Source organism: Tachypleus tridentatus, chromosome 10 (genome assembly GCF_004210375.1).
Source record: "Tachypleus tridentatus isolate NWPU-2018 chromosome 10, ASM421037v1, whole genome shotgun sequence".
NCBI classification, from domain to species: domain Eukaryota; kingdom Metazoa; phylum Arthropoda; class Merostomata; order Xiphosura; family Limulidae; genus Tachypleus; species Tachypleus tridentatus.
Window position 1 is genome coordinate 31,509,169 of NC_134834.1, and position 25,297 is coordinate 31,534,465.

The 25,297-nt window shown below is 36.2% G+C and overlaps 1 protein-coding gene across 3 annotated transcripts in view; it reads left to right on the top strand.

Moving 5' to 3' along the window:
• Window positions 1–18,213, top strand: part of LOC143228995 (nuclear hormone receptor E75-like) — a 79,595-nt gene extending 61,382 nt beyond the window's left edge. The window contains exons 1-7 of one of the 3 annotated variants that reach the window (XM_076460592.1): window positions 3,443–3,840; window positions 5,768–5,856; window positions 10,298–10,442; window positions 12,828–13,066; window positions 14,502–14,666; window positions 15,121–15,349; window positions 15,795–18,213. In XM_076460592.1, the coding sequence (XP_076316707.1) occupies window positions 3,744–3,840; window positions 5,768–5,856; window positions 10,298–10,442; window positions 12,828–13,066; window positions 14,502–14,666; window positions 15,121–15,349; window positions 15,795–17,407 (2,577 nt within the window). In that variant the 5' untranslated portion in view covers window positions 3,443–3,743 and the 3' untranslated portion in view covers window positions 17,408–18,213. Of the gene's footprint in view, window positions 1–3,442; window positions 3,841–5,767; window positions 5,857–10,297; window positions 10,443–12,025; window positions 12,486–12,827; window positions 13,067–14,501; window positions 14,667–15,120; window positions 15,350–15,794 lie in introns of those variants that run through there. The other 2 variants (XM_076460593.1, XM_076460594.1) reach the window with 2 other exon arrangements.
• The last annotated feature ends 7,084 nt before the right edge of the window (window positions 18,214–25,297 follow it).

Genomic DNA, 25,297 nt, shown 5'->3' on the forward strand with positions numbered 1-25,297 from the left:
ACTTGATGTGTTAATAGTTAAGAAAAAAAACTTCTATAAAAAAATCGGTTGATCACCACCTCCATTAATGATTCTTAAGTTAATTGAACTCTTGATAAAACCATTGTGGGTTATCATAGCAAACAGTAAATAAAGATGTCCACAAAAACACAACATTCAGCAAGAACGGATAATATCACGATACATATATATCTTTTATATGTGTGTGTATGTATATATCAACCTTTAGATTAGATTGTGGTGCAATTTGATCGCAACTGTTTATCATTCCTGCTTATAGTGCAATGCCCTGCTTCTCAGATCGCTAGAATCAGCAACAAGCTATGTTACTATGGCAACAAAAACAAAGATCTATGTACAGTGTGAACGTTCGTTTGACTTTTCACAGCTTTATACCAATGAAGTCTGGCTTTAAAAAACGTAATTTACTGTAGAAGCAACATTCAAAGTAATGATTTTTTAAAGCTGTAATAGGCTACTAATGGAATGAAGTTTACATTGAAAAACATAAGAATAAAGGGTTTAATGAATATTTATTGTACTGATATGCTGAATAATAAATACGTCGTATGAAATGTCGTAGAAAGTAATTAATGGAATAAGAAACTACATAACGGATATGTGGAAAGAGTGTGTGTTTTCTTATAGCAAAGTCACATCTGCTGAGCCCACCGAGGGGAATCGAACACCCTGATTTTAGCATTGTAAATCCGTAGACTTACCGCTGTACTAGCGGGGGGCTTGTAGAAAGAAGTTTGATAGAAAATAATTTATAGAACAAAGCATTAAGTTAAAAGGTGCATCGAATGTGTCGTTTAGGGTTTTGAATAGGAGGGTCCACGGTTCGAGATGCAATCAACTACACTTTCGGATGTGAGGTCGTTATAATCGTGACAGTTCCGCAATTTGGTTAAAAAGTTGTCACTTAGGCGGCGGGTGCTTCTGACTAGTTGCTCTGTCAGTAGTTCTGAATTGGTCTATATCGTACATGTTACATAAGGTGATGTTTAGGTTTGAAAATAGCAAATATCGCCCCACTAGCAAAACGAAGGCATATCAGGTAAAAACCAACAAAACAAAACAGTTATTTAAATATGTCTAAGTTTTACATTATTTGCCATTTTCCAAAGATCTGTAATCATCTGAGATTAAGAATATTTTGTTTAGAATAAATAGTTGAGAGCTCGAAACTCACTTTCTAAGGCTTTCTGTTAATTGTCTTTAGAATGCCTCAGGCCATGATAACGTTGTGCTAACTTGGCTGATTGGAAATCTAGGTCAAGGAAAGAGAATGATCGTTTTTTTACCATAACTGTTGAGGTTGTTTTAAGTTTGAAAGGCATCTAGAACTATAAATTATATTTGAGGGACACTCCCAAAATTTCGAATGCAGTTTTCCCCTTGCTCCCCCCATATGATGTGACAAAGCAAATCTAAAAAAATAAGTCACCACCAGAATCGTCAGTGGCGTAGGAACAACTATGTATAGATATTGTTGTAGCCCAAAGTTAAGTTATACGAAGAATTTAACCCTGGATTTTAGTGTTGTAAGTCCATAAACTTATTGCTGATTCTCTGAGGGTGAGGAGCAGATTTGTGTGGAGCGGGAGCAGACACTCTAACGCAGAGAAATTCCTACGGGTACCAAAACAGCAAAGTTTTGTAAAGTTTTAAAATTGAAAAACAAATGACAATAATAAACGTGTATATGGTGTCATAAGTTCCTTAATATCTGACAATTACAGGTTAGTTGACAGTAGTTTTCCCAAAATATCTGTACCCCGCTGGGACAAGGGCAAGTTTATGAATTTACAACACTAAAATCACGAGTTCGATCCCCCTCACAGCAGATAGCCTGATGTGGCATTTCTATAAAACACCCTAAATATCATATAAATATGAAAAACAGTTTAATAAAGACGAACGGCTTGTTGCGACGTTTATAACAAAATAAAAACTATCTAATTATATATTTTCCTTTCTTTTGGAAATATTTGTGAACAGATTAATGTTAATTACCTATACAATATTTGCAAAACAAAAAAAAAAAAAACTAAAAATTTATTGGTTCTCTGTTTTAAAGGAATATTTTGATAATATCTTTTAAAGCTATCTGCTTTAATTTTCGAAAGCAACGGAGGTCTAACTGTTAATGATTGAAGGACCTGTTTTGACAAACCTTAAGAGTGACTAAACATGTGAAGGTGACTATAAGGTGACTACGTTTCTTATCACGATGTCTCAGGGTCATAGATGTTGTAATCTTCTTATGTAAAAGCTCTCTGACTTCTCCAACCTTGGAAAGCATAGAACTGACTCATCATTCTTAAGTAGGGTATTCTAACCGTCCTTGTTTGTGTGAAACTGTAGAAGGTGTGAATAAACCCTTCTGATAGATAGGTCTTATGGAAGTCAAACAAATTTCTCGTGATTCAGTATGGCTTTTGTGTTATCGTAAGAGCAAATATTTATGTTGCACCCTATATTACATACTCTGCACGAGTCGACCAAAGTTGATTCCTTCGCGAGACCTCTTAACACTAAAAAACGTAAGTACGTTGTTACATTTACGGGGAGAAATAGGTCTAGCATTCGTTAGATGTTTGTCTGGAGAATTTCCTGAGATTCGGAGATAAACGAGCGTGTACCCCCATTCCTGACGCCCTGCTGTTGATGCAGTTAAGTACTTAAAAAGAGAAAGGATTCGTGTTAAGATGCAGGACACGGCGCAACGACCTGATTGCCTTGACCTTGGAAGAGTGGAACTATAAAGGATACATTGTTGAAATAGGGTAGTTAGTTTGAGGCAAGCCCGACTCGCACACGTTAATACCAAGGTCGTCTTTCACGACACCAGTATCAAAATGCATCTGTGACAAATAATCGGTTTTAAACAAGCGTACAGTTATACGAGTGCAGTGATTAAACTGCTTATTTTTGATGCAGGTGGCAGAGAAACAATAAATTACTTGCTTGAGCGACGTGACAAAGCTAGAGCGTTTCGGATTGGATGCGAATACGTGTGTTATGTTAGAAGACAGTACGTTGAACTGTAACACACCAGACGTATCTCAATCAATAGTTTGTTCAAGTATGTTGCCATAAGATTCCATGTACTCTCCTTGACATGCGAACCAGCCACCAGAGGTTTATTAGAGTGTTTAGTGCACATATTTTAAGTATAGCAACTTCTGCGCCCTCTGGTTTATCGGTCACTGAACTCCTAGGTCTAAGTCTGGAAACGCAAATGGGGCGGAGTTTATTTGGCAAACAGCCAATGAGCAAAGACCTTACAAAGGGCATTGTGCTACTCAGGCAAATGTGACTGGCCCTTCAGCCTTCAGTCACAATTAGAAAAAAAAAACCCAAAAAACATCTAAGTATTAATGTTGAACTTGTACTTCAGTTCGATGCAAGCGCTCAGCTTTCTCCCATAACTTATCATTCACGTGCATTGCAACCAGCAGTACCAGTTTCTTTCTGTAAAGCGTAACACGGCTCTCCGCCTCTGGCTGCGTGGTTAGCGACGTCCTCTTAACTTCGTGTTGGACCACTTTCACTAGCATTCGGAACCTTGAAACACAAGCGGGAACTTAGCTCCACTAGACCTTACTACATTGTACTTGGGTGTGTGACCGTGCTAACTCTAATGTGATATATAATACTGAATAGTCCTTAACACTGTTGGCGGACGGTTTGTTCACTTTATATTCTTCTAATTAGTAGAAGTAACAAGGGCAACTATGATAATCAGTGAGAAAGACTTGCAACTCCTGAGAACCCTTCCCGCCCCTGATCATCAGACTGACAAAAAAGATCCTGGAATCGACTTGAAAATAGGTGACAAACGCTTCTTAACTATTTTGCTTTTAAAAACTTACTTAGAATATAAAGAGATGTTTGTTACAAGTACACACTTTGTTCAGTGAATTGTATTGATATTCTATTTGTTCCTTAAGATTGAAATTAGATGATGTGTTATATTACATATCACATTTAGCTTTCTTAGTATGTGCACTTAATAGATGCAGCTGGACAATATTTTGGTAGTTAAACCGAATTCAGGGGATTTGGGTTTATTCAAAGTTATTTATGTAAGTACTACTAGCCACTGACGAAGATCGTTGATGTCAGACATTAGTAAGTTATTTATCCACTCTCTTTGTTTGTTTGTTTTTTAATTTTCGCGCAAAGCTACAAGAAGGCTATCTGCGTTAGCCGTCCCTAATTTCACAGTGTAAGACTATAGAGAAAGCAGCTAGTCATCACCACCCACCACCAACTCTTGGGCTACTTTTTAATCAACGAATAGTGGGACTGACTGTAGCGTTATAACGCTCCCACAGCTGAAAGGGCGAGCATGTTTGGTGCGATGGGGATTCGAATCCGTTTTAGTCGCTTTTGTAGTATATTTAAACTAAGGCATAATGTAATTTTACACATATCTGTGTTACATGGATTAACTTCTTTGTGAAAAAAATATTTGTTGGCTCGCTGAAGAGATACATTAAGTTTAACTTAAGTGGTCAAACTGAGTATTACGGCTAACTTCTCTAGTTTCAATTGGAGTAATTTGAAAATATCTTTTAACTGGCTAAGGAATTACATTAACTCTAGTGTGTAGTTTTTTAGACTAAAAATAATACTGCTCGATTTAAGAAGTATATTTTATTTTATACTGGGCATATTTGAGTCGTTTTTTTTGTTTACTGTAATCAACTAGCTGATTTCTAATTATATTTACTGACTCGGAAACAAGGTATGATCATCAGGAGGATAATATTGAGGATACTCCAACCCTTAGTCTCAGACATAGTTAATCTGCTGTTTTCAATGATATCTGTTGATTTCGGTATATCACAGAATAATATTAACATCCACATCTTTAACCGCAGTCAAGTGGTCGATTTAGCGACCGCGACAGACGTCTGAGTTTAGTCAAGTCAAGGTCATTGACCGAGCACGCGCGTGGAGGTTATCGAAAATTGCAAGAGACAGAAGCGATTTGTAAGGAGCGCTACCTAGAGGATAACAACGAAATTGCGTAGATAACATGCTAAGTGAGAAAACACGAAAACATAACGTATTCTCGCTTTGTTTTCTCGAGAATGCAAAAGCGTTGACCTTACTAGTTCAAAAGTTCATCTTGATTGTTGTTGTCGGAAAATAGGAATAGAGAGCAACGACCCAGTCTAATTTTGTTTTCTATCTTGAATCCAAGGTTAGTGACCACTAGTAGAAGAATATTCGTGAGTTTCTTTTTCGATGAAATAAAATATTCACATCGCAAGGCAGTCAATAAAGGTAATTGTGAATCTCAGCTCGAGATTGTTCATCGTAATTTCAGTACATACATCTGTCCTGACAACCATTCACTTGGCTATTGTATTTTGTGAAATAAACTTTAGGTGCACACAATTAATGAAACATATAATTCGACGTTGCAGTAGATATGGACACCTTAAGATTTGGTCATTCTATTTACGTATTTCCTTTCACTTTAAATTGAAATATAACTAACGAATGCTTTTTGTGTTATCTAATAAACATGAAGACAAAAAGTTTATTTTAAATGTTTTAAAACTTTTATAAGCTTCCAAGAGAACCCGATGAATTGTAATGTCCTTAGATTCTGCAAGTGTAATTTACATTACAATTGTCTTTGAAACGTCTGTAGACGAAATAAGAAACGTCAGCTTTTAAAAAAATATATATGTATGATATGGATCGACCAACTTGTCCTCTAAAAATACATTTTTTTTTGTAGAATTTGACGGTACAACTGTTCTTTGTCGTGTCTGTGGGGACAAAGCAAGTGGTTTTCATTATGGCGTTCATTCCTGCGAAGGATGCAAGGTAAGAAATTTGTTAAATTATTAACACTTGGAATTACAATAAATATGGTTTTAAGAGTTACGGTAATTCTGTTACATATTAAACGTTTTAAAATATTACTTTTGTATGTGTATAAGGAATTAGCTAGCATAAGACTACTTTTTGTTGAAAATGAACTGGTATGATTCTTGATTAAATGATGATTACAGACTGTTTTACTCCTTTTGACTGTTTTTTCTTTAGTTCTAGTTAAACAGATTTGATTTCTTTTTTTCTTTTCCCTTTCTGTTCGCATGATACCTCGGGCACCATTGTAAAACTGAAATAGACACGAAGAGAACACGAATTCCATCATCTTGATGTAATGGCGTATTTAACGATTCTTATATTTATTTTGTCTAAATAAAATACTAGGTAACAAAGCTAAGCTTCTGTTTGTAAACACCATGCTTCAAAGGAAATATGCGAAAGTTCTTTGTCTGAGACACATATCTGATGTTGAAATGACTGGCTACTGACCACTTGACCAAACAGTGTAAAATATTAAATAGCATTTCTTTTAAACGAATATTAATATGCCATTTAGAATATCGATATAACCTACTATACGGTGTATAACATACAAGTATGTATGCAAATTTAGAAGATGCTAAAATATGCGTCACATTCTGATTTACGAATTAAAACCAAACAAAATCCAGTAGGACAAACTGTACTGATGAGCTGGTTTGTTACTGTTCTCTTTTAATAACAGTCCAGATTAGCGCATTGTAGAGATTTGTAAGAATTTCATTAGCTAAGTTTATGCACTTCGGAAGAAAGAATATTTTGTTTTATCAGGGGTTCGTCATGTTCCATATATTTCTTTAGCTTTTGTAAACGGAAAAAAAAAATGTGATGGACCTATTTTGAAAACTGCTAGACTAAAACAAAGAAGACTGCAGCTGCCATCGTAGGTGAATGGCACCTTGAGCTGTGTTATGGTTTGTTTCCATGGTAACATGGCTGCGGCATGTTAGTCATTGTTAACCTTGAAACTCGCTCTCTCTGGGCTAGGAGGTCGTTGACCATACTCTGTACAGAGCGGTCGCACAGCAAGCACCTGCAACAAGCTAATCAGTTTCCCTTCCAAACATTACATGTTACTTTTAAGTGTGGGTTCGTTGGCCTGTAAGCGTTATCTCCTCACTTAAAAAAGAACATAACCTTCATTTCTTTATTTAATGGACACTTATGTTCTTTAAGAAGAAACCACGACTGGATACATAAACAAAATTAATGAAATAAAGACCTGCTGTCATTGGCCAATGTCTCGGCGTCTTTGAAAGTTATTGGCTCTTAAATTTCAAGTTCAGGGTGGGTATGCGAATTGAGGTGAATAACCGGTCGTTTCCTTCCGCCCTTGAGCTCGTGTTCTGGGAAGAATAAACTTACAGCAGTGGGTCATGGTCAGCTAAGGAGACTGAACCACACAAGTGTTAACTGGTCGTACAAATACGGAAGAAAGGGTTAGGAGTCAGACGCCATTTCAGTAAAACCAATATCTGTTAGGATTGTGTGAAAATCTGTTTGACTAAAAACCTCAGTATAACGAGCTTGTGGTAAGTGTTAAGAATTGTTTTCTGTTGTATGAACGAAAATTAAAAACTTAAAAAAATTGCGATAGCACAACTGCCAATAACACATTTTTGTATGATCGTACTTATATTTATTGAAGGAGATTAATTATCATCCATTATTTAATGATATTAGGTATCTATAAAGATAAACATGAATTAGCAAGTGCAATCTCCCCCGTCATTACCCGCTACAACGTCTATCTGGAGATTTTACGCGATAAAATAATGACCATGAAGAGTAGGTACAACGAGCAGAGCTCTTGTTGAAATCATGGACGTTCTAATAATTAATTGTTAGTTATAGAGCGAAGCTGCTTGTGAAAGCCTATATTTACGTAACACATTGTGGTATTCAATATAAAACAAACACCAATTTTTAGTCTCGTAGTTTCTGTACGTTAAAATACAGTTGTAGGACTTAAAAGGTAAATATATATATTTGACGGGTCAAATCTGTATATTTAGAGAATATTAATACTGATAGAGGTAAGTGAATTAAAACAAAATCAAAAGTAAGGACTGCGTTAAAAACAGCAAACCCAAACTTCTGATTAATCATATTAATTTGTTATCACCAAATGGTAGTACCTTATTATTATTTCTTTCTTCTTTAATTTGGAGAGCAGTCACCTTCCCATAACTGTCTGCAGGCAGTAAAGTATGATACAGATGTGGGACATTGTGGGCTTGAGCCCCCACAACTCGGTCTCCCAATTTCTATATCTATTATTTTAATTTCAATTTCTATTCCTCTATTTTATTTTATTTCTTTATGTGAGACTGGCGAATGGAGGATAAGACTGATAGACGGTGTATCCCGACCGCAATGTGGACCCTTAGCCACCTCCAACACTTAGGTTACATTTTATATCTCACATTATAGCTCATACCCTGGGATCCTTTCAATTGTTGCAGCGTTTTTTAATTTATTTTTATTTTTGTGTTCGGCTTGCTTTTGGCGATACAAAGTAATATATATATAAGGGGGTGTTCGGTCAGGTGGAATGAGTTCATTTGTTTTATTATTTAAGGGTGTGTGTTAACTCTTAATCGTTCCAAGTCTGTACATTCAGATATTTTTTCACGTATCTTCCATAGCTATGTCAGTCATATCATTTACCTTGTTGTACTACTGATATGCTTTCATTTATTCGTCTTTGTAATTCGCTTGGTTATCATGTCAGTCCTTTCGCTTTTATTTTAATCTGTCAAACATTAAATACTACGGTATTTATGCAAAACAAAGTACTTGAAACCAAATATTTACGGTTTTTTATTTCGTTCTCGAATTTTTAGCTAATTCTCCTAAAATATCAAATATCACTTTTATCTTGTTTGTTTTTGGATTTCGCGCAAAGCTACTCGAGGGCTATCTGCTCTAGCCGTCCCTAATTTAGTAGTGTAAGACTAAAGAGAAGGCAGCTTGTCATCACCACCCATCGCCAACTCTTGGGCTACTCTTTTACCAACGAATAGTGGGATTGATCGTAACATTATAACGCCCCCACGGCTGAAAGAGCAAGCATGTTTGGTACGACGGGGATTCGAAAATGTGACTCTCAGATTACGAGTCGAACGCCTTTACCACCTGGTCATGCCGGGCCCAATATAATTTTAATAGATATGTTGAAAAAATACATTCGAAATCTGTCTACACCCATTAATTTAGTGCTCATAGTTTGCGAGTGAAAAACTGTGGATATATGAAGTACATATCAAATAAAAAAAAGGCCTTTTTTTTGTGAAAAGTAAACATAATTACATGGCAAACTATGGGTAGCATCTTACAGTTACTGTAAAAACGATTTGTAAGTGAGCGGTGACAATAAAACACTAAAATATAAATCAACGTTTATGATACAAATTAACATAAAACTTTTCGGTTTGGTGTTAGCAGACCGGTCTGTATAACTCAGCAGTGAACTTGAGTAACGCTAAAATTAGTGTTAGGGGTTTAATTATTATCAACGTTATGTCACCTAATAATATGACTTGGCATAATGTTATAAAAATGGGTTCCTAATTTCCCTCATCCGTATATCAGAGTACTCAGTTCTTCTATTTCGTTTGAGAGCTTTTGTCAACATTAAACGTTGATCTATTAATGACTGTTTCCTTCTGACCCTTTTGACTAGAAAAGGCAACATGCAGCCAGCAGCTGCAACATGGATTCATGGTTGAGGACCACGATTTTCGCGTAGCCTAAACTATACGTAAGGGTGAATGGCCGTTCGTGTTCCTCGTGTCTCTCCTAGACCAGTAATATCTTGCACAAGTAGTGCGCATGCGTCAGCATGTGAACTTGAATGCACTTTCGCTTTCTTTCAGTTTGTTACGTCAGGAAATACTTTTACTTTCATTGAAAATGTGTCACAGAGACCGGTCATCGACCCATTACTGGGTTTCGCTGTAAACAAGAGAAATGAGCATGCGCTATGAGCTTTCTTACGCAAAACTTTAATAATGATAGGGTAAATATGTATTAAACAGGCTAAATGAGGTGACCTCAATTATGGCCTACTCTCTGCTTGTTTATCACTTTCAGGTCTCATTCTAGGTGAAAGTATTACCAAGAGAGGACGCAAAAAACCAGTGCTAACAGAAGTAGAAGACATTTCTTTTGTTAAAATTAACGAGACTCAAAAGCCCTAATATAATAAACTTAAGTTGCTGTTGCTGTTTAGATTGGGGTGGTTTGCTTATCCTGGTCTGTTGGAACAAAGTAATTGATTTACATTTAACAGTAAGAAATAGAATCGCTCTCTAAAATGGCGGTCGTGTATTCTTTGATTAAGAGTGGCAGAACTCTAAAACTCATTCGTCGTCGTTCTTCTGCCAAACAGGGTTTCTTCAGAAGGAGTATTCAACAGAAGATCCAATACAGACCCTGCACCAAAAACCAGCAGTGCTCCATCCTGCGGATTAACCGAAATAGGTGTCAGTACTGTCGGTTGAAGAAGTGCATTGCTGTCGGCATGTCACGTGATGGTAAGTACTTGGTCACTCCCATGAAGTGTTAATTAACGAACATTAAGAATGTTCTTTTGCTGGCGAAGTGTGATTACAATAAATTATATTTGCATCAGACAAGAGTGTTAATTTCTTTTGTCTCTTTGTAAAAACTAAATTCTTTATTCGATCGATCACAAACTTTTTTCTGAGAAAGAGGTTATGTAAAATGTATTTCAACCGCACTATATCCATCATCGCCCATTACCAGATGATAAACAAAAAACCAAATCAATATACATAGCTCTGATCCTTTAAATATTTATCCGTACCTTTCGTAAACAGTTGTGATGTTGTATTATATGTCTTTTTAAATGATAATTTGTTACACACAGTTACCACTTTATTGGAGAAATAAAACTCCTTAAACTGCATATGCAACTTTTTTTCAAGTCTTAATAAATGTGAGAATTGTTTTAAGTTAAAATTAAATGTTCCTGAGTTGAACCTTACATTGATAAAGAAGAAGAAAATCATGCATATTTACCGGATTTAAGATTTATTGTTATCCTTTAAGCTCTTTGCATTTAGAGAAAGTGTAAAAAATGTAAACATGTCGTTAAAAATGGGGCAAACATTATTTTAAAAACAACAGATGACAGCACTATCGGATATGTCACGTGTTAACACTTGGATGTTTACAAGTTAATTCAAGGCTGTCGTAATGTACGAGTATGTTATATACCGAATTTTAGTGTTTTGTAAACGTTCTGTCAAATCATATCACATTATTAATAAAACACGTCATAGATCTTATGAATTACGAGTTGTTTTGTGTACGAATAAAAGAAAATGTTATTCTTCTTAGCATACACAGAAGTGTATTAACAAATAGCATCATATGAAACCTAGCTTCAATGTACACTGTTGTGCATTCAGGTTTCATTTAACAAACAATAAGTAATTCCAACCCAGTACTCTAGTTGGTGGCAATACAACATAATTAGTAAAATTATGTGTTGTAAATAATTCATCAGTCAGACCAAAAGTAATTATATATTGCTACTATAGTTTCTAATAAGCGCAAATATGACAAACCAAATTTGTATCTGGAATTCAATTTTATTCGATTAAAGTTTTGTCACCGTAAAGCAGAGAATATCTATTATTCTTTTATTTTAATGTTAACATTAACTAGAATCAAAATGTTCAACCGAAGGTTTCATAACATAACCACTGTGTTTACCATTCTGTTGTGATCTTTTTAAAGCATTTCAACATCCACTTGCTCCATAATTTCATAAATAAATAAATTAGTCATCTTATACGAGACTCATTGCGTTTATGAGTTTCGATTACAAGATAACTTATTTTGAAGATTTCTATCTCTCATCGGTTAAATAGTTTCATAATTTCTCTTCCGGAATTGACTTATTCAATAACAATAATGAAAACATGAAAAGAAGAAAAGCAATTGGCTTCCTGGTTTGTTTGTTTTTCATCTGTTGGCGCGTGTTAACATTTTTCTCGTCTTCAGACGCTTTCGTCTATGTATTACCAGATGGCAGCACTTACCAGTGTCTGAAGGTCAGATTAGAAAAGTTTACGAAGTAAATCAAATACGTGAAACAAGTTCAAGGCCACACTAGTCCATTTCATCTCTGTGATGTGAGCATGCGTTAAAAGTACTGGTGGTGGTAGGATGAGGCAAGTGATGACAAACCGCGTGCAACTAATACTTGCGTCAAGCTTCTAATATCATGTGATACAGGAGGGCAGGGTCGAGATGTGTTTCACAATTTCCGTTCCGCTCTCGTCGTTGCTTGAAGAATTCGTGTAACCTAACTTTTGAGCATCGCGACAGCCTGTAGGGTTTACTTTTACTTTTAGAGAAAGTTTTTATAAGGTAATTTTTGACACATTAAAAAAAACGCATTGAAACAATCTGAACCCAAAATATAATGCCTGCGAGCATGCTCAGCGCGGTATTGACCGGAAATAAGAAATGGACGCCCAACTATTACCTGTGCACGGAACAAATTAACCGTAGAGTGCGAGGTTTCCTGACGCCCCAAGAGTCCTGTAAGTTTATGAATAATATGTTATTGCTTAAGTGTTGAGTAGTGGCATAAAATGAAATTACAGTGAATCTTCCTTCTTCAAGGGCGAATTTTTAAAGATGAAAAGTTTCACTTCCGAAAGCGCTCGCGCTATTAGTTCTTCCTTCCTGTGATGTCATCGTATCACGAATGTGATAAGTGATGCGTATTGTTGACTTGCGTTTATAATAATTTTTACTAGGAATCGAATTTATTGGATTTAAAATGACTGCTTGCATTTAATTCACAAAGATCGAGGTGGTTATCGTATGTTCAGCTTATTATTTATTAAACAATGCTATAAAAGAGTATTTCTTTTCGTCAGCCGTTCGATTTGGGCGAGTTCCGAAGCGAGAGAAAGCCAAGATCCTGGCCGCTATGCAGAAAGTGAATGCCAGTTCGTATGAAAAGGCTCTGAGTTCGGAGCTCGAGGATGAAGGTCGACTCTTGAACATCATAATGACTTCTCACATGGAGACCTGTGATTATACCAGGGACAAAGTCGCCGCATTGCTGGAACGTGCTCGTACACAGCCACATCATACTCAGAGCTTCCCACAGTTGGTAAGTTTTTGTGAAAAATTATTTGGACAGAAAGTGCTGGTATTTGTATTATGTTCTGCACCTAGTTAGATGCGAGTGGCTAAAAAATGATCCACGAATATAATGTATTATTTATTTTCGTAATGGTGTGTACTAGATTGTTGACAGTAGGACAGGTTTAATACGTCTTTTATATGAATGTAATAAAAAATATTTTGTTGATAGTAGAGGTCACTAAAGTATTTGGAACGGAATACTTTTGAGATGTAGTTTAATAGTAATAATAAACTTAGACTTTATGGTTGAAAATCAAAATATTATATGCATTCAAAATAGAACGTTTCCTTGGTTTTTATTTCGCAATATATTTTTTTAAATTGAACTTGTGAGGAAAAACTGCGTCACCGTGAAGGCAACAAAACTTGGCAAAAGGCCAATATATTAACGTACCTTGAATCTAAACTTGACAATGTTTAGGGGAAAACTGAATAACAAACTAAAGTGAAGGTTAAAGTTGGTGTTTTGTTGCTTTCATTTTGTTTACTTTTCAGAATTTTAAATAATACGTAAGACCTCAGCAACAATACCTTATTTCTCTGATCTTTAGAACAACTATTTCAGAATAAATTATTACACGTCACAGAACGATAAATAACTTTAAGTTAACTCCCGATTGATTACTTTGTAAAGTCGTATCTAATCTGACCAGCGATTGGTGGGTGGCTTGGAAACCCACACTGTGGGCCTTACGTTTCAGGAAAACTTTCTGGCCTTGGCCATTGCGTCAGCTCTGCAGTGAAAGTTATCCAACTTAAGAGCGGATCCAAGGTCACGTGGATCAGCCGCTCGGCATCGACATTTCAACATGCCTATCATGGTAGATTGGTCAAGGTCGCGCGCATCATTTACTGAGGAGATAAGCTGAGCTCGCGAAGTTATTTCAGCCAGAACTTTGGAATAATAACCCCCTTCCTCCTCCATACGTAGTTTGTGTCATTGAAAGTCGTCTCAAGGAAGAAGTTAAACACGTGTTCGGCTTATTGCAGCTGATCCATTTCTGTTAGTTAAGAACGGCATCCAAATAACTGACGAAGCCATATATGGGAAACATGAAACGTTCACCGCGGTAAATTACGTTAATTCGTTATAAAGCATAAAGGTTCTAATAATGGGTGTGTACTAATTATTCAGTTACACCTGCATACTGTTTATTATATCAATATATTAAACGATCTTTTGACCTTTAACTCATTATTCACAAGAGTCGAAAACATCTGCACAGTTTTGTTAAACTGCTACAAGTTTCATGACGTCATCACCACTGTTTTATTTGTGTTTGTCTGTGTTATATATGTATATTATTACATATATATATTTGCAGTAGAGGTGAACTTAAGAAACATTTATCATGAGAAATTGATATACATATATATATATATATATATTTCTTCCATAGGCCTGTCCACTTAATCCGGCACCCATGGAACCGTGTGGAGATAGCCAGATGGTAAAGAATTTTTCAGAAAAGTTTTCTCCAGCTATTCGAGGGGTAGTTGAATTTGCGAAACGAATCCCAGGTTTTAGACTGCTGACCCAAGAAGATCACGTGACCTTGCTCAAAGTAAGTCTCTTACTTCTGTTTTTTTCCCAATATTTAATGTTTATCTTATTATGTAAAAAAACAACAAACAAAAACCTCCAGTTTCTTGGTGCAAAGGTGCAGAACAAGCAGGGATTGAATCCTGAATTTTTTACCTTTTTATAATGCATCAAATTCACCGTTTGGAGCTGTTGAAGTGGTCTTTATTATGCTTATTAATAAGATAGACATTTTGGCAGACTGCAGTTGAGTACGCAAAAACACTATCACATTTCGACACATCGTCATAATAATAATATAATTTTTACTTTCAGTTTAATGTGTTAGGTATTAACATTTTCAAAGATATTTAAACAATTAGTTGGTAAATAAAATTAATTTTAAATTCTAAATATAATCGGAATACGTCACTTTCCAATCTTATATGTGTGTAAAGAAAGATTTCTAAGTAACAATTTTTTTTTTTTTACTCCAGGCTGGTGTGTTTGAAGTTCTACTTGTTAGGTTAGCTCGTATGTTTGACTCTCAGAGCAACAGCATGATCTGTTTGAACGGCCAGATTGTCCATAAAGAAGCTCTGCACTCCAGCAACAACGCCCGCTTTCTCCTAGACTCTATGTTCGATTTTAATGAGCGTCTTAACGCCCTTCGGTTGTCTGACTGTGAACTTGGCCTGTTTAGTGCTGTTGTAGTCATAGCTGCAGGTGAGGGGGTATTTCCTTTTATAATTGCAAGAGTGTGGCGAATAAAGTCACACATAATGAAAATAAATTATCTTAGAAACCGTTGTTGGATCACGCGGATAAAGAAACATCAGGTAAATGCTGGACGCAACTTTTAGGTAAACGTGAAGGAATTTACTGACCTACTTTTGTTTAGATTATTTGAAGGTTGATAAGTTGACCTAGATATGTAGGGATTAATTTATCATTATTTTCCTGAAGTGCTAGTGAAGAGTGAATTACGCACCGTATAAATAAATGTTTATTTTTCTTCTGTCAGTGTACGTGGCTGAGATTTGCATCACACACTGAATATTTTATATTTAACCTTTAAATAACTTGTACATAAAATTTTAAACTGTTTGCCGGTATGGTTATATAAGAGGTTTGTTAATTGCTAATCTTTCTCGATTTTGTTCTTTTCCAGATCGGCCAGGTCTCAGAAATGTGGAACTTGTGCAGAAAATCCAGGGCAAATTGACTGAGTTGTTACAGAAAGTGGTTACCTCAGGTCATCCAGAGAACCCACACATTTTTCGCGAACTAATGAAAAAGATTCCAGACTTGCGAACTCTTAACACACTTCACTCTGAAAAGCTTTTGGCATACAAAATGGAACCTCAAAACCAGAATAATAAGTCCGTAGAATCATCAAGTATTACAACATCTCTATCATCTCCACCTGCTGCTAGTGACCATTGTCCTCGATATGAATCCATACTTACACCGGCACAATATCCTGTAAACAGTGGCGGAAACAATCATTGTGGTTTACCTAGCCAGCAGAGAGATCATCCCAACACGTGTGAATGGAACGAACCCGATCGCCATTTTGTGAGTAAATTACATTCAGAAGTCAGCTACACTGCATCTTCAGAAGCTAAAAGTCCTGTTAGGTCTGCATCCTTTTCTAGCACCCGCAGTTACGACAGTTTAATATCCACTGATCACAACAATACTTTGGGTGAATTGCATTTGAAGAGACCACGAGACCATCAGGGAGATTTGTGTTGTACCTTAGGAGACGACAGCTACGTTGGAGAAAATCAGATAAAGGGGCCATACGCTAAAATTAAGAGGGTTGACTCCCCAACTGATTCTGGTATCGAGAGTGGCAGAGAACACTGTCCCAACAACACTCCCAGTAATTCTGTGTGTTCTAGTCCCAGGTGTTTGGAGGAGAAGATGAAAGAAATCACTGAATGTGAACAAAAAAATGAAACGGTTGAAGAAATGTCTGTTCTGAAGAGAGCTCTTCAAGCTCCACCATTAGTCAACTCTAGTATGATGATGGAAGATGCCTATCGACATCATAAGAAGTTCAGAGCCGCGAGAAGAGAATCAGAATGTTCAGTCAGCCCACCATCCACCAGGATAATAGGAGGCCACCCAAATGTCTCACTTGCTAGCTCCCATAGTGTGTTAGTAAAAACATTGGAACAAGCCCCACGGTACCTAGACCCACAACAAGTTAAAAGAACAGATTTAATTCACAATATCATAATGAGAACGGAAAACGTTCCAGCGGTGACCAGTGTGACCTCACCAACTGGTACCTGGTCACTAGCAGATAACACCTCTGATTCTTCACGACAGGCAGTAAAAGTGGTATTTCCATATGGTATCGACCGTAGCAGCCATGCTGTTACTCTACCCAATAATTTTGTTCATTCAGACAAAAACATGGTAGTCTGCTCACCTGGCTATTTTACCACAGTACCAGCTGCATCGAGCAATGATAAAGCAGAAGAAGAAAACAGGCCTGGCATCTTGTCCTCTGCACTAATCCAGACACCTATCACAGGAGTTGCCGCCTCACATCAGTACCCCGTAACATCATGTGTGCATTCCAATCATCGTATGTTCGTTGAACCCGAGGTTTCTCCTCCGCTAGTCATCTCACCCATTCCGCGTAACGATACGCCGACGACACTGGACCCTGCAGTGTTTTTTAACTCTGGGCAGTTAATGGAAACTCCGCTGAATTTGTCCAAGAAATCCCCGATTTTGCAATCCACAGTATTGAGAATGCACTCGTAATTTCAAAATTTGAGCTTTGTGAACGAATTTAAAGTTAAGGTATGTTGTCACAGAAATCTGGCAGTGTGCCAAAGGTGAGCCCTGCTTTTCATTGTTTGAAGTGCTGGATGAAGTGAGACCTCCAAATCATGTTAAGGAACTAAGTGTTATCATTGAAAGAATTGTGATAAGTTAGTGTATATTTTTGAATGTAAATATACGGAATAGTTAGCGTTATTAATATAATAACACTGTAAATTATTATATTAAGTAGAAGAAACAATAATAAACAAATAAGGGGAAAAACAGCGGAAGTACAAAATATAACTAAATGTGCAAAAAAAAGAAAAAAGATCTCAAATGGTTGAAGGTGAACTGGGACATTAAGATTCAAGTCAACGTTATCGTTTAATCAGTTTATAAACCTATTGTTTAGTAAGATCGAAAATGTATTCGGAAATAAAGTAAATAACGTGTACATAATCCGAGAAAGAATTTTTTTTAAATATATCGTTTTGTTTTTAAGTTAATTTATACAGTAGAGAACCCTAGCTCTAATTCAATGTTTCATCAGTATTACAGTTCATTCTGAGGTTAAATTTCTTAAAAAGTAAAGCTTCAAATACGTTCTCTAAGTGTTTGTGTATAGATATATATATATTTCACCTCTTTAAAATAATTACCTTAAAAACGCCAGTGTGTTAATAAGGTAAAAAAATTCATTTTCGTGTGTTGCATATTTTGATTTCGCGCTTCCCATCTTGTACTTAAATATCATGTCGCCTCTGCGTAAACATTCAATAAAAATTTGTCAAGGGTTAAAAAAAGGATGTTTTTATTTTGTCTTTTATTAGTTAGAAAACTAGGATAATTTGTGCGATTGAAGAACCACATTAGTTGACGAAACAAGAATACTCGAATAACTCGGAAAGACGAGGCATGTGAAATAGAATTACATTAAAGTTTTATTTAACGGTTATAAGTGCTAACCGCAGTTTTAACATGTGATATTTAAAATGGCCCGTAAAAGAGGCGTTATACATAGGCAAACTTATACTACTGTAAAACGTGTTCTGTTGAAAATTTTAACCGATACAATTGTTTCTTTATAGTATTTCTTATACTCGAAACGAACCGTTTCTTGATCCATTTACCTATAATTAAGACAACATTTAACCCTTTGTGTTACTGCTACATTATGTAACTCTAGTTTTTCTATCAATAACATTAACACCTGTTCGTTCAGTGCCTTATAATAACTATTAAAGAGGGGCTTTTATAACTAAGTAATGTTGGGTGGATATGCAAGATGTATGTCTTGGATACAGGAGTATTAATGAAGTATTCTACCAAACAATCTTTGCAAGAAGCAATGAAAATTACAATACTGACAAAGAACAAACTGATCGTGGCTTCTAAGAGAGAGCTGTTTGTACGGCACATGCATATTTGTTTATATGCGTCTAGACTCGGGGAATAATGTTATTTATTCACAGACGTGACTTGAATTTCACATTTATTTATAGTAAGACAGTTATATATATGCTAAATGGCAATTATAATAACTTAAGACAAGAAGAATACAATAATATGTCAACCACACTGTTTGAAGTAGCATTACATATACACCGGTGGTAAATGGTGAATAGGGCACCACTCTGTACACCAATGGTTCCTAACGAAATAACATTGCTTTCATGCCAATGATATCTGATGAGAATAGCATTACTCTATACACCGACGAGATCTGATGAAAATATTACATATTTATTAGTTGTAACCGATAACAAGAAAATAGCACTTTTATCCATGTTTACTGCTTTTTATTGACACTTCTGACCAATCACTTAATTCAGATTTGAGGCCATGGTTTAAATATGTATACATGTGTGATGTGGTAAGAAGAGACAGTAATAACATTATAAACTAATTTGTACCTTGCTTCTGGGTGTTCGTAGCAAGGTTGTGGTTACTACTATGATATTTAAGCCACTGTTAATGGCTATAAAGAGCATATCAGTAATTACGTGGGTGAGTCACAAAGTAAGGTAACGTGGCTTACCTACCAGTATGATAAATAACATCACAATGAACTTTATGGAGCAACATGTGTATATTGAATACCGAAATACACCAGTGTTCAGTCTTTTAAGAAAGGTGATCTTTTCTTATTCCTTCTGTTGACTTCATGTATCAATACTTATATTTAATATTAAATATACTTCCGCGGGGTCACCAAAACTTCTGTTTAAAGAGTAAACAAAACCAAAATTAAAAGTAACAACTATTTTATTTATTGGTTTTAAAAGTTCGTATGCCATTTAAGTGGCTGAAACGGCCTTCTTTCAGGGAAACTATTCTATCCAAACTCAAAATAGTAGCAATATTAACAGAGATGGACTGGTAATCAATTGCCACCTCTAACTGATTCATTGTTTTAGTGAAAAAAAACATGTTGGAAATATTTACCATTTTTTGACGAAGCGCTAAAATAACTTCATTTTTGGACAAGAAAAAAGTCACTCGAAAACCATGTCGGTATTTGTTGTTACATTTTCACCAGTTTTGATTGGTTGGTTGACTGAAATTAAGTACAAAGCTACGCAATGGGCTACCTCTTCCCACCATGGGTATCGAAACTCGGGTTCTAACACTGTAAGTACGTAGATATACAGTTGTGTCACTGGGGGTCTGCCATGTGTTTGTTTCTTTAGTAAAAAACAAGACTGCCGTAACGATTGATTGGAGATATTTGATGATGAATTTTACGGTCAAGCTCGCAATAATTGAAGATTTGACAGAACGTTGCCACAGTTATTTCTCAGTATTAGACAGAACGTTATCACACTGTGTTTCTACTATGTAGTTAGAGCTGAGGATTAAGTTGAGAGCTATGCTGATGACGTCACATAATACTGGCATGTATTAACTTAGAAGCATGTAGTCAGAAATCAGGCCCTCGACAACACGGGGACGTGTTTAGTACCTTTGTGTGATTCATGGTGGATTCCCGATTATTCGGCAAGTAAATACAGCTACCTAAAGATATTACTAGATAGACTGATAAATGTGTATATCCTTGTCTTTCGTATATAAACACAGGCAATAGATGCAAAGCCCAGAACACCAATCTGAAAGGTAGTTATTTCTAAGACAGTGAACCATATTAGTAAGGAAAGATCAGCATGCACATAAAGAGATATAAACTCTTAAATAAAATCCATCATTGCTAAAATTATCTGGTCATCTAAGAAGTCCTCACACCCTACTCACAATGACCCCCGCTAGTACAGCGGTAAGTCTACGGTCTTACAACACTAAAATCAGGGTTCAATTCCCTTCGGTGGGCTCAGCATATAGCCCGATATGGCTTTGCTATAAGAAAAACACATACACACATTCCTACTCAGAAAGTGACACGTTGCACATATAATGATTATCTGTGCACAAGGTACTTTACAAAGACGTAACTTTTACAAAGAAATGTAAACCATAAACGAAGAAGAAGCATAGTGATGAGAGTAAGAAAACTGTACGTAAAACATGTTTTGTTTTTTTCAAATCTACCAATAGTTACGTGGCTAAATTTTATCGTATATTTTAAGGATTGCTCCTTTTCCACCCTGTAAACACTATATTTTCCGCATGATCCGCATAGAATTAACGTGTTTACGACACCTACTTTCTTTACACCCCGCTCCGGTTAACTTTTGCCTCCTTCGCCAAAGTAATATAGTAAAAAAGATGTTATTATAATGCACGATATTTTATCTCTTTTGCCTGCCTGCTGTTTAATTTCACGATTTTATTTGAGCATCAACAAAAAATCGGCTACGATAGTAAAACTGATCTAAGGAGTGCCATAACAGGCATAGAGTTTTGATTTAGATCCCAAGGGTACTTAACCCCCCATCTCTGGGCTTCATGTTTAAAAGTGCACGACTTAATTCTGCTAGCAGAAACGCTTCTCCACGTGCAGGTTTTCTGTTAGTATTTGCCAATCATAACATTCATATCTCACTGAAAACAAAATGTTGAGAAAGAGAACATTTTCTTAAAAATAATTTTTTTGGTAGGTATTGTACGAGAAAAGTGTTCGAATTGTCCTCCATAGTGAAACGTAACTCATTGCGTCAAAATGGTTCAATGTACAGAGCTCAAAATTGTCATAAATTTTACTTATATAAATTATAACTCTTTCTTACATTAAAAGTTGCACCGTTTATAGTAAAAAAAAAATTAAGACTCCAGTTTCTGAGTACAATATTTAAAAATTACATCAATAAGGATGCAATCAAACCCTAACGTACAAGTTCCAATAAAAATTGTATTATTGTTGCGTAGGAGAGTGCTTTTATTTAAAATTGTGTTTATGATAAATAAATAGTTGTTGCACATACCATAGTTGTTGTTTTTTCTGTGGGGGTACAAATTCATGTTAGAGTTGCGTTGTGGGGGTACAGATTCATATTAGAAATTTTGAAGTAATAGCGGTTGTTACCATAAAAACAATAAAACTTTATTTCCTCTTCTTTTAGAAACAAAGTAAACAAGCAAACAAACAAAAACATAATAATGTATATTGTACAACAATATAAGAATCATTATCTTCTGTGCTGGTTTAAATAATTTTAACGATAGTTCTTTCATGGTATTTATAAGACATATAATTTTTTTTTTTTTTTACTTTGAAAAATATTGTTGATCTCCAACAATAGCCTAACAATACAAATAAAATATATAATTTCGAGTAAATACTGTTCCATTGTTTCATAAACTCACTCAGTGTAACTACAAATAAATAAATCATAGAATCATTTGATTAACGAGCTCCTTCTATGTGGAGAAAGAAGATTTTTGGTCCAGTATAAGTTATGTAGGATCTCTTTTTGTAGCTCCTAGTGGTTCAGCGGCAAGTTTGAAAGCTTATAGTACTAAAAAAATGAGGTTTTGATACCCGCGATGAGCAGAAGACAGTTCTATAATTAATAACAAACAGGATCTTCTACCGAGTTCTTTCAGTATACATGTTAGGGATGCGTTGTGAGATTCATGTTGGAAATTTCAGAGTAAGAGTGGTTGATATACATAAGATTCAAGCAATTTGAACGTTGTTTAACATACAATTCTGATTAACTGTATAAATTAAAACTATCTACATGTAGTTGGTCAATTACGATATAGTTAATGAACCAACAAAGAAAGATAAGAGAGACATGTCGTAAAATCATAATTTATATGATGGAAATTTCAGTCATATGACATCTTTCTAACGTTACTACTAGAATTCCATAGGAGGCAAAAACATTGATTGAATTTTTGATTTCAGAAATCACTCTCCGAGCAGTACTGTAAAATTCTGAGAAAGGTTATTTTTTTTTTCCTTAAAGCTTTCTAACAGGACCGCTACTCCATGTTGTTACTAGATGTTACTGATGTTTTTCATGATGAAAGAACACAGAAACTTGTTTTACTGGAGGAAGTAATTACCAATATTCATTAAAAAAAACAATAATAAAACCGACAGGCAGTCAAGGTCAGCTTAAATATCAATATAGTTACCTATTCAAGTGATGAGAAAGTTGTTTTAACGTCTTACAAAATTCTGATTGGTTGGATAAACTAAAATTACCTGCAATACACAATGGTCAGTACCATCAATGAACCAAGAGGTCATAGAAAAATCCGTAAATGGATTAACGCCATTTTCTTTTACCATCTTTAGTGTAAAAGATATATGTTAGCACAGGAACAACAGTACTATATGACTGGAAAGTTTGGGTGTGTTTTTGTTTCCGAATAAAAAAACATGAAGAGAACTGAAAGTAGTTACGACGTTGTGCGGTTGTTTGAAAAATTCAGTTAGAAAGAACAGTGGATATTCTGTAGTGGCGCTACAGAAGATATTCTTATACATATATCAGCATAACAGGGTAAATTTGTGGGGTCTTCCCACCCGTCTTCAAAAATGGGATGTTTTTTCTTTTTCTCTACACAGAGAATTTAAGGGACTAGAATAAAAGTGAAGCGTTCGTTAAAAATTCAGAAGATAAAAGACAACGATCAAATCAGCTCCAAAAGCTAACATGAAGTTGGTTGGTTTACGTTCATCTCAATACAAACTTCGTATGTCCACAAGATTTTTTTATTACAGAGCATTATTTCATTGGCCACACATACTAATATGCTGAATTTATCAGAAGTAATTCTAATGTCACAGTCTCGCAAACGGTAACAAATAATGGTCGAATAATTATATATTAGGGATGGCCAAACTTGCTTAATGTAAAAGCCACGTACGATAAACTTCAGATGTTTGAGAACATAAACAAATATTACACACACGTTTTTGTTGTTACATGTACATTTTGTTACATAAATTTTACATAAATATTAAAAAATACATGTATGTAATAATATTTATTCATATATGTAGTTTTTCAACTGTTAATTTGTATTAGTTTTAATAATCACAAAGTATGCATATATATATACTCTTTAAAACGAGAAACGCAAAAGGGATATTTTTGTTATTTTAAAGAGAAATATATGTAATAACGTTACAAGCTCAGAGTATGTGATGTTACACATGTTAAGGCACTGATTGTCAGACCAAAATGACAATAAAAGTTGTGCACTTTGAAAAAGGAGGAAAACATCGGATTTTTCGCCAAAACGCATTCGTGTCCAATAAATTTGTTTGAGAGATCTGCATGTTCTGCAAGTGAAACATGTGCAAATTCCCTATAAAAGTGACGGGTTCTCGGTTTCTATAGCTCAGTGTTAAGCCACCGACACGCAATACAGTTACGCCAAGACTGACTGAAGCACAACGCAACAACGCCATTGGTCGATGGAAGCAGGCGAATCTCGATCAGATGTTGCCAGAGCTGTGAATGTCCACCCAAGCACCATCACAAGGCTATGGAATCGTCACCAACAACATGGATCAACTCGCGACCGTCCACGATCTGGCAGACCTCGTGTGACCACGCCCGCACAAGATCGTTACATCCGGTTACGTCACCTTCGGGATAGGATCACCACTGCGACGTCTACTGCCTCAACCATACCAGGGCTGCGTAGGATTTCCGATCAGACCGTACGCAACCGTCTACGAGATGCAGGAATCCGACCTTGTCGTCCAGTCAGAGGCGTCATCCTCACCCAGCAACATCGTCAAGTACGGCTGCAGTGGACTCGGGCACATCGGGTATAGCCTCATCGACGATGGAGGCATGCTTGGTTCAGCGATAAATCACGTTTTATGCTTCGTAAGCAGGATGGAAGGACCCGTGTTTACCGTCGCCAAGGTGAACGTTTTGCAGCAAACTGTGTGCAGGATGTTGACATATTTGGTGGTGGCAGCGTCATGATGTGGGCTGCCATCGCCTACAATGCCAGAACAGACCTTTTGCACATTCGAGGGAATGTTACGGCTCAATGATACGTCGACGAGATTCTTAGGTCCCATGTGCAACCCATCATGGTGAACGTCAACGACGTTTTTCAACATGACAACGCCCGTCCTCACACAGCCCGACTCACCACTGTCTTCTTGAGACACCACAACATCAACGTTCTTCCCTGGCCCTCCAGATCACCAGATTTAAACCCCATCGAACATCTTTGGGACGAGTTGGACCGACGTCTGCGACGGCGACAACCTCAACCGCAGACTCTACCTCAGCTTGCAGCAGCTTTGCAGGCTGAGTGGACAGCCATTCCACAGGATGTGATTCGTCATCTCATCGCTTCCATGGGCAGGAGATGCCAAGCAGTTATTGATGCTCACGGGGGGGATATTCGTTATTGACGTTGAGTGACGTTAAACTTCACCTAGTAAGCGTGGTCTTCGCCTTTGCAGACTTTGGATGTTCAGCAGTGAATGTGCAAAGTTTCACACATGTC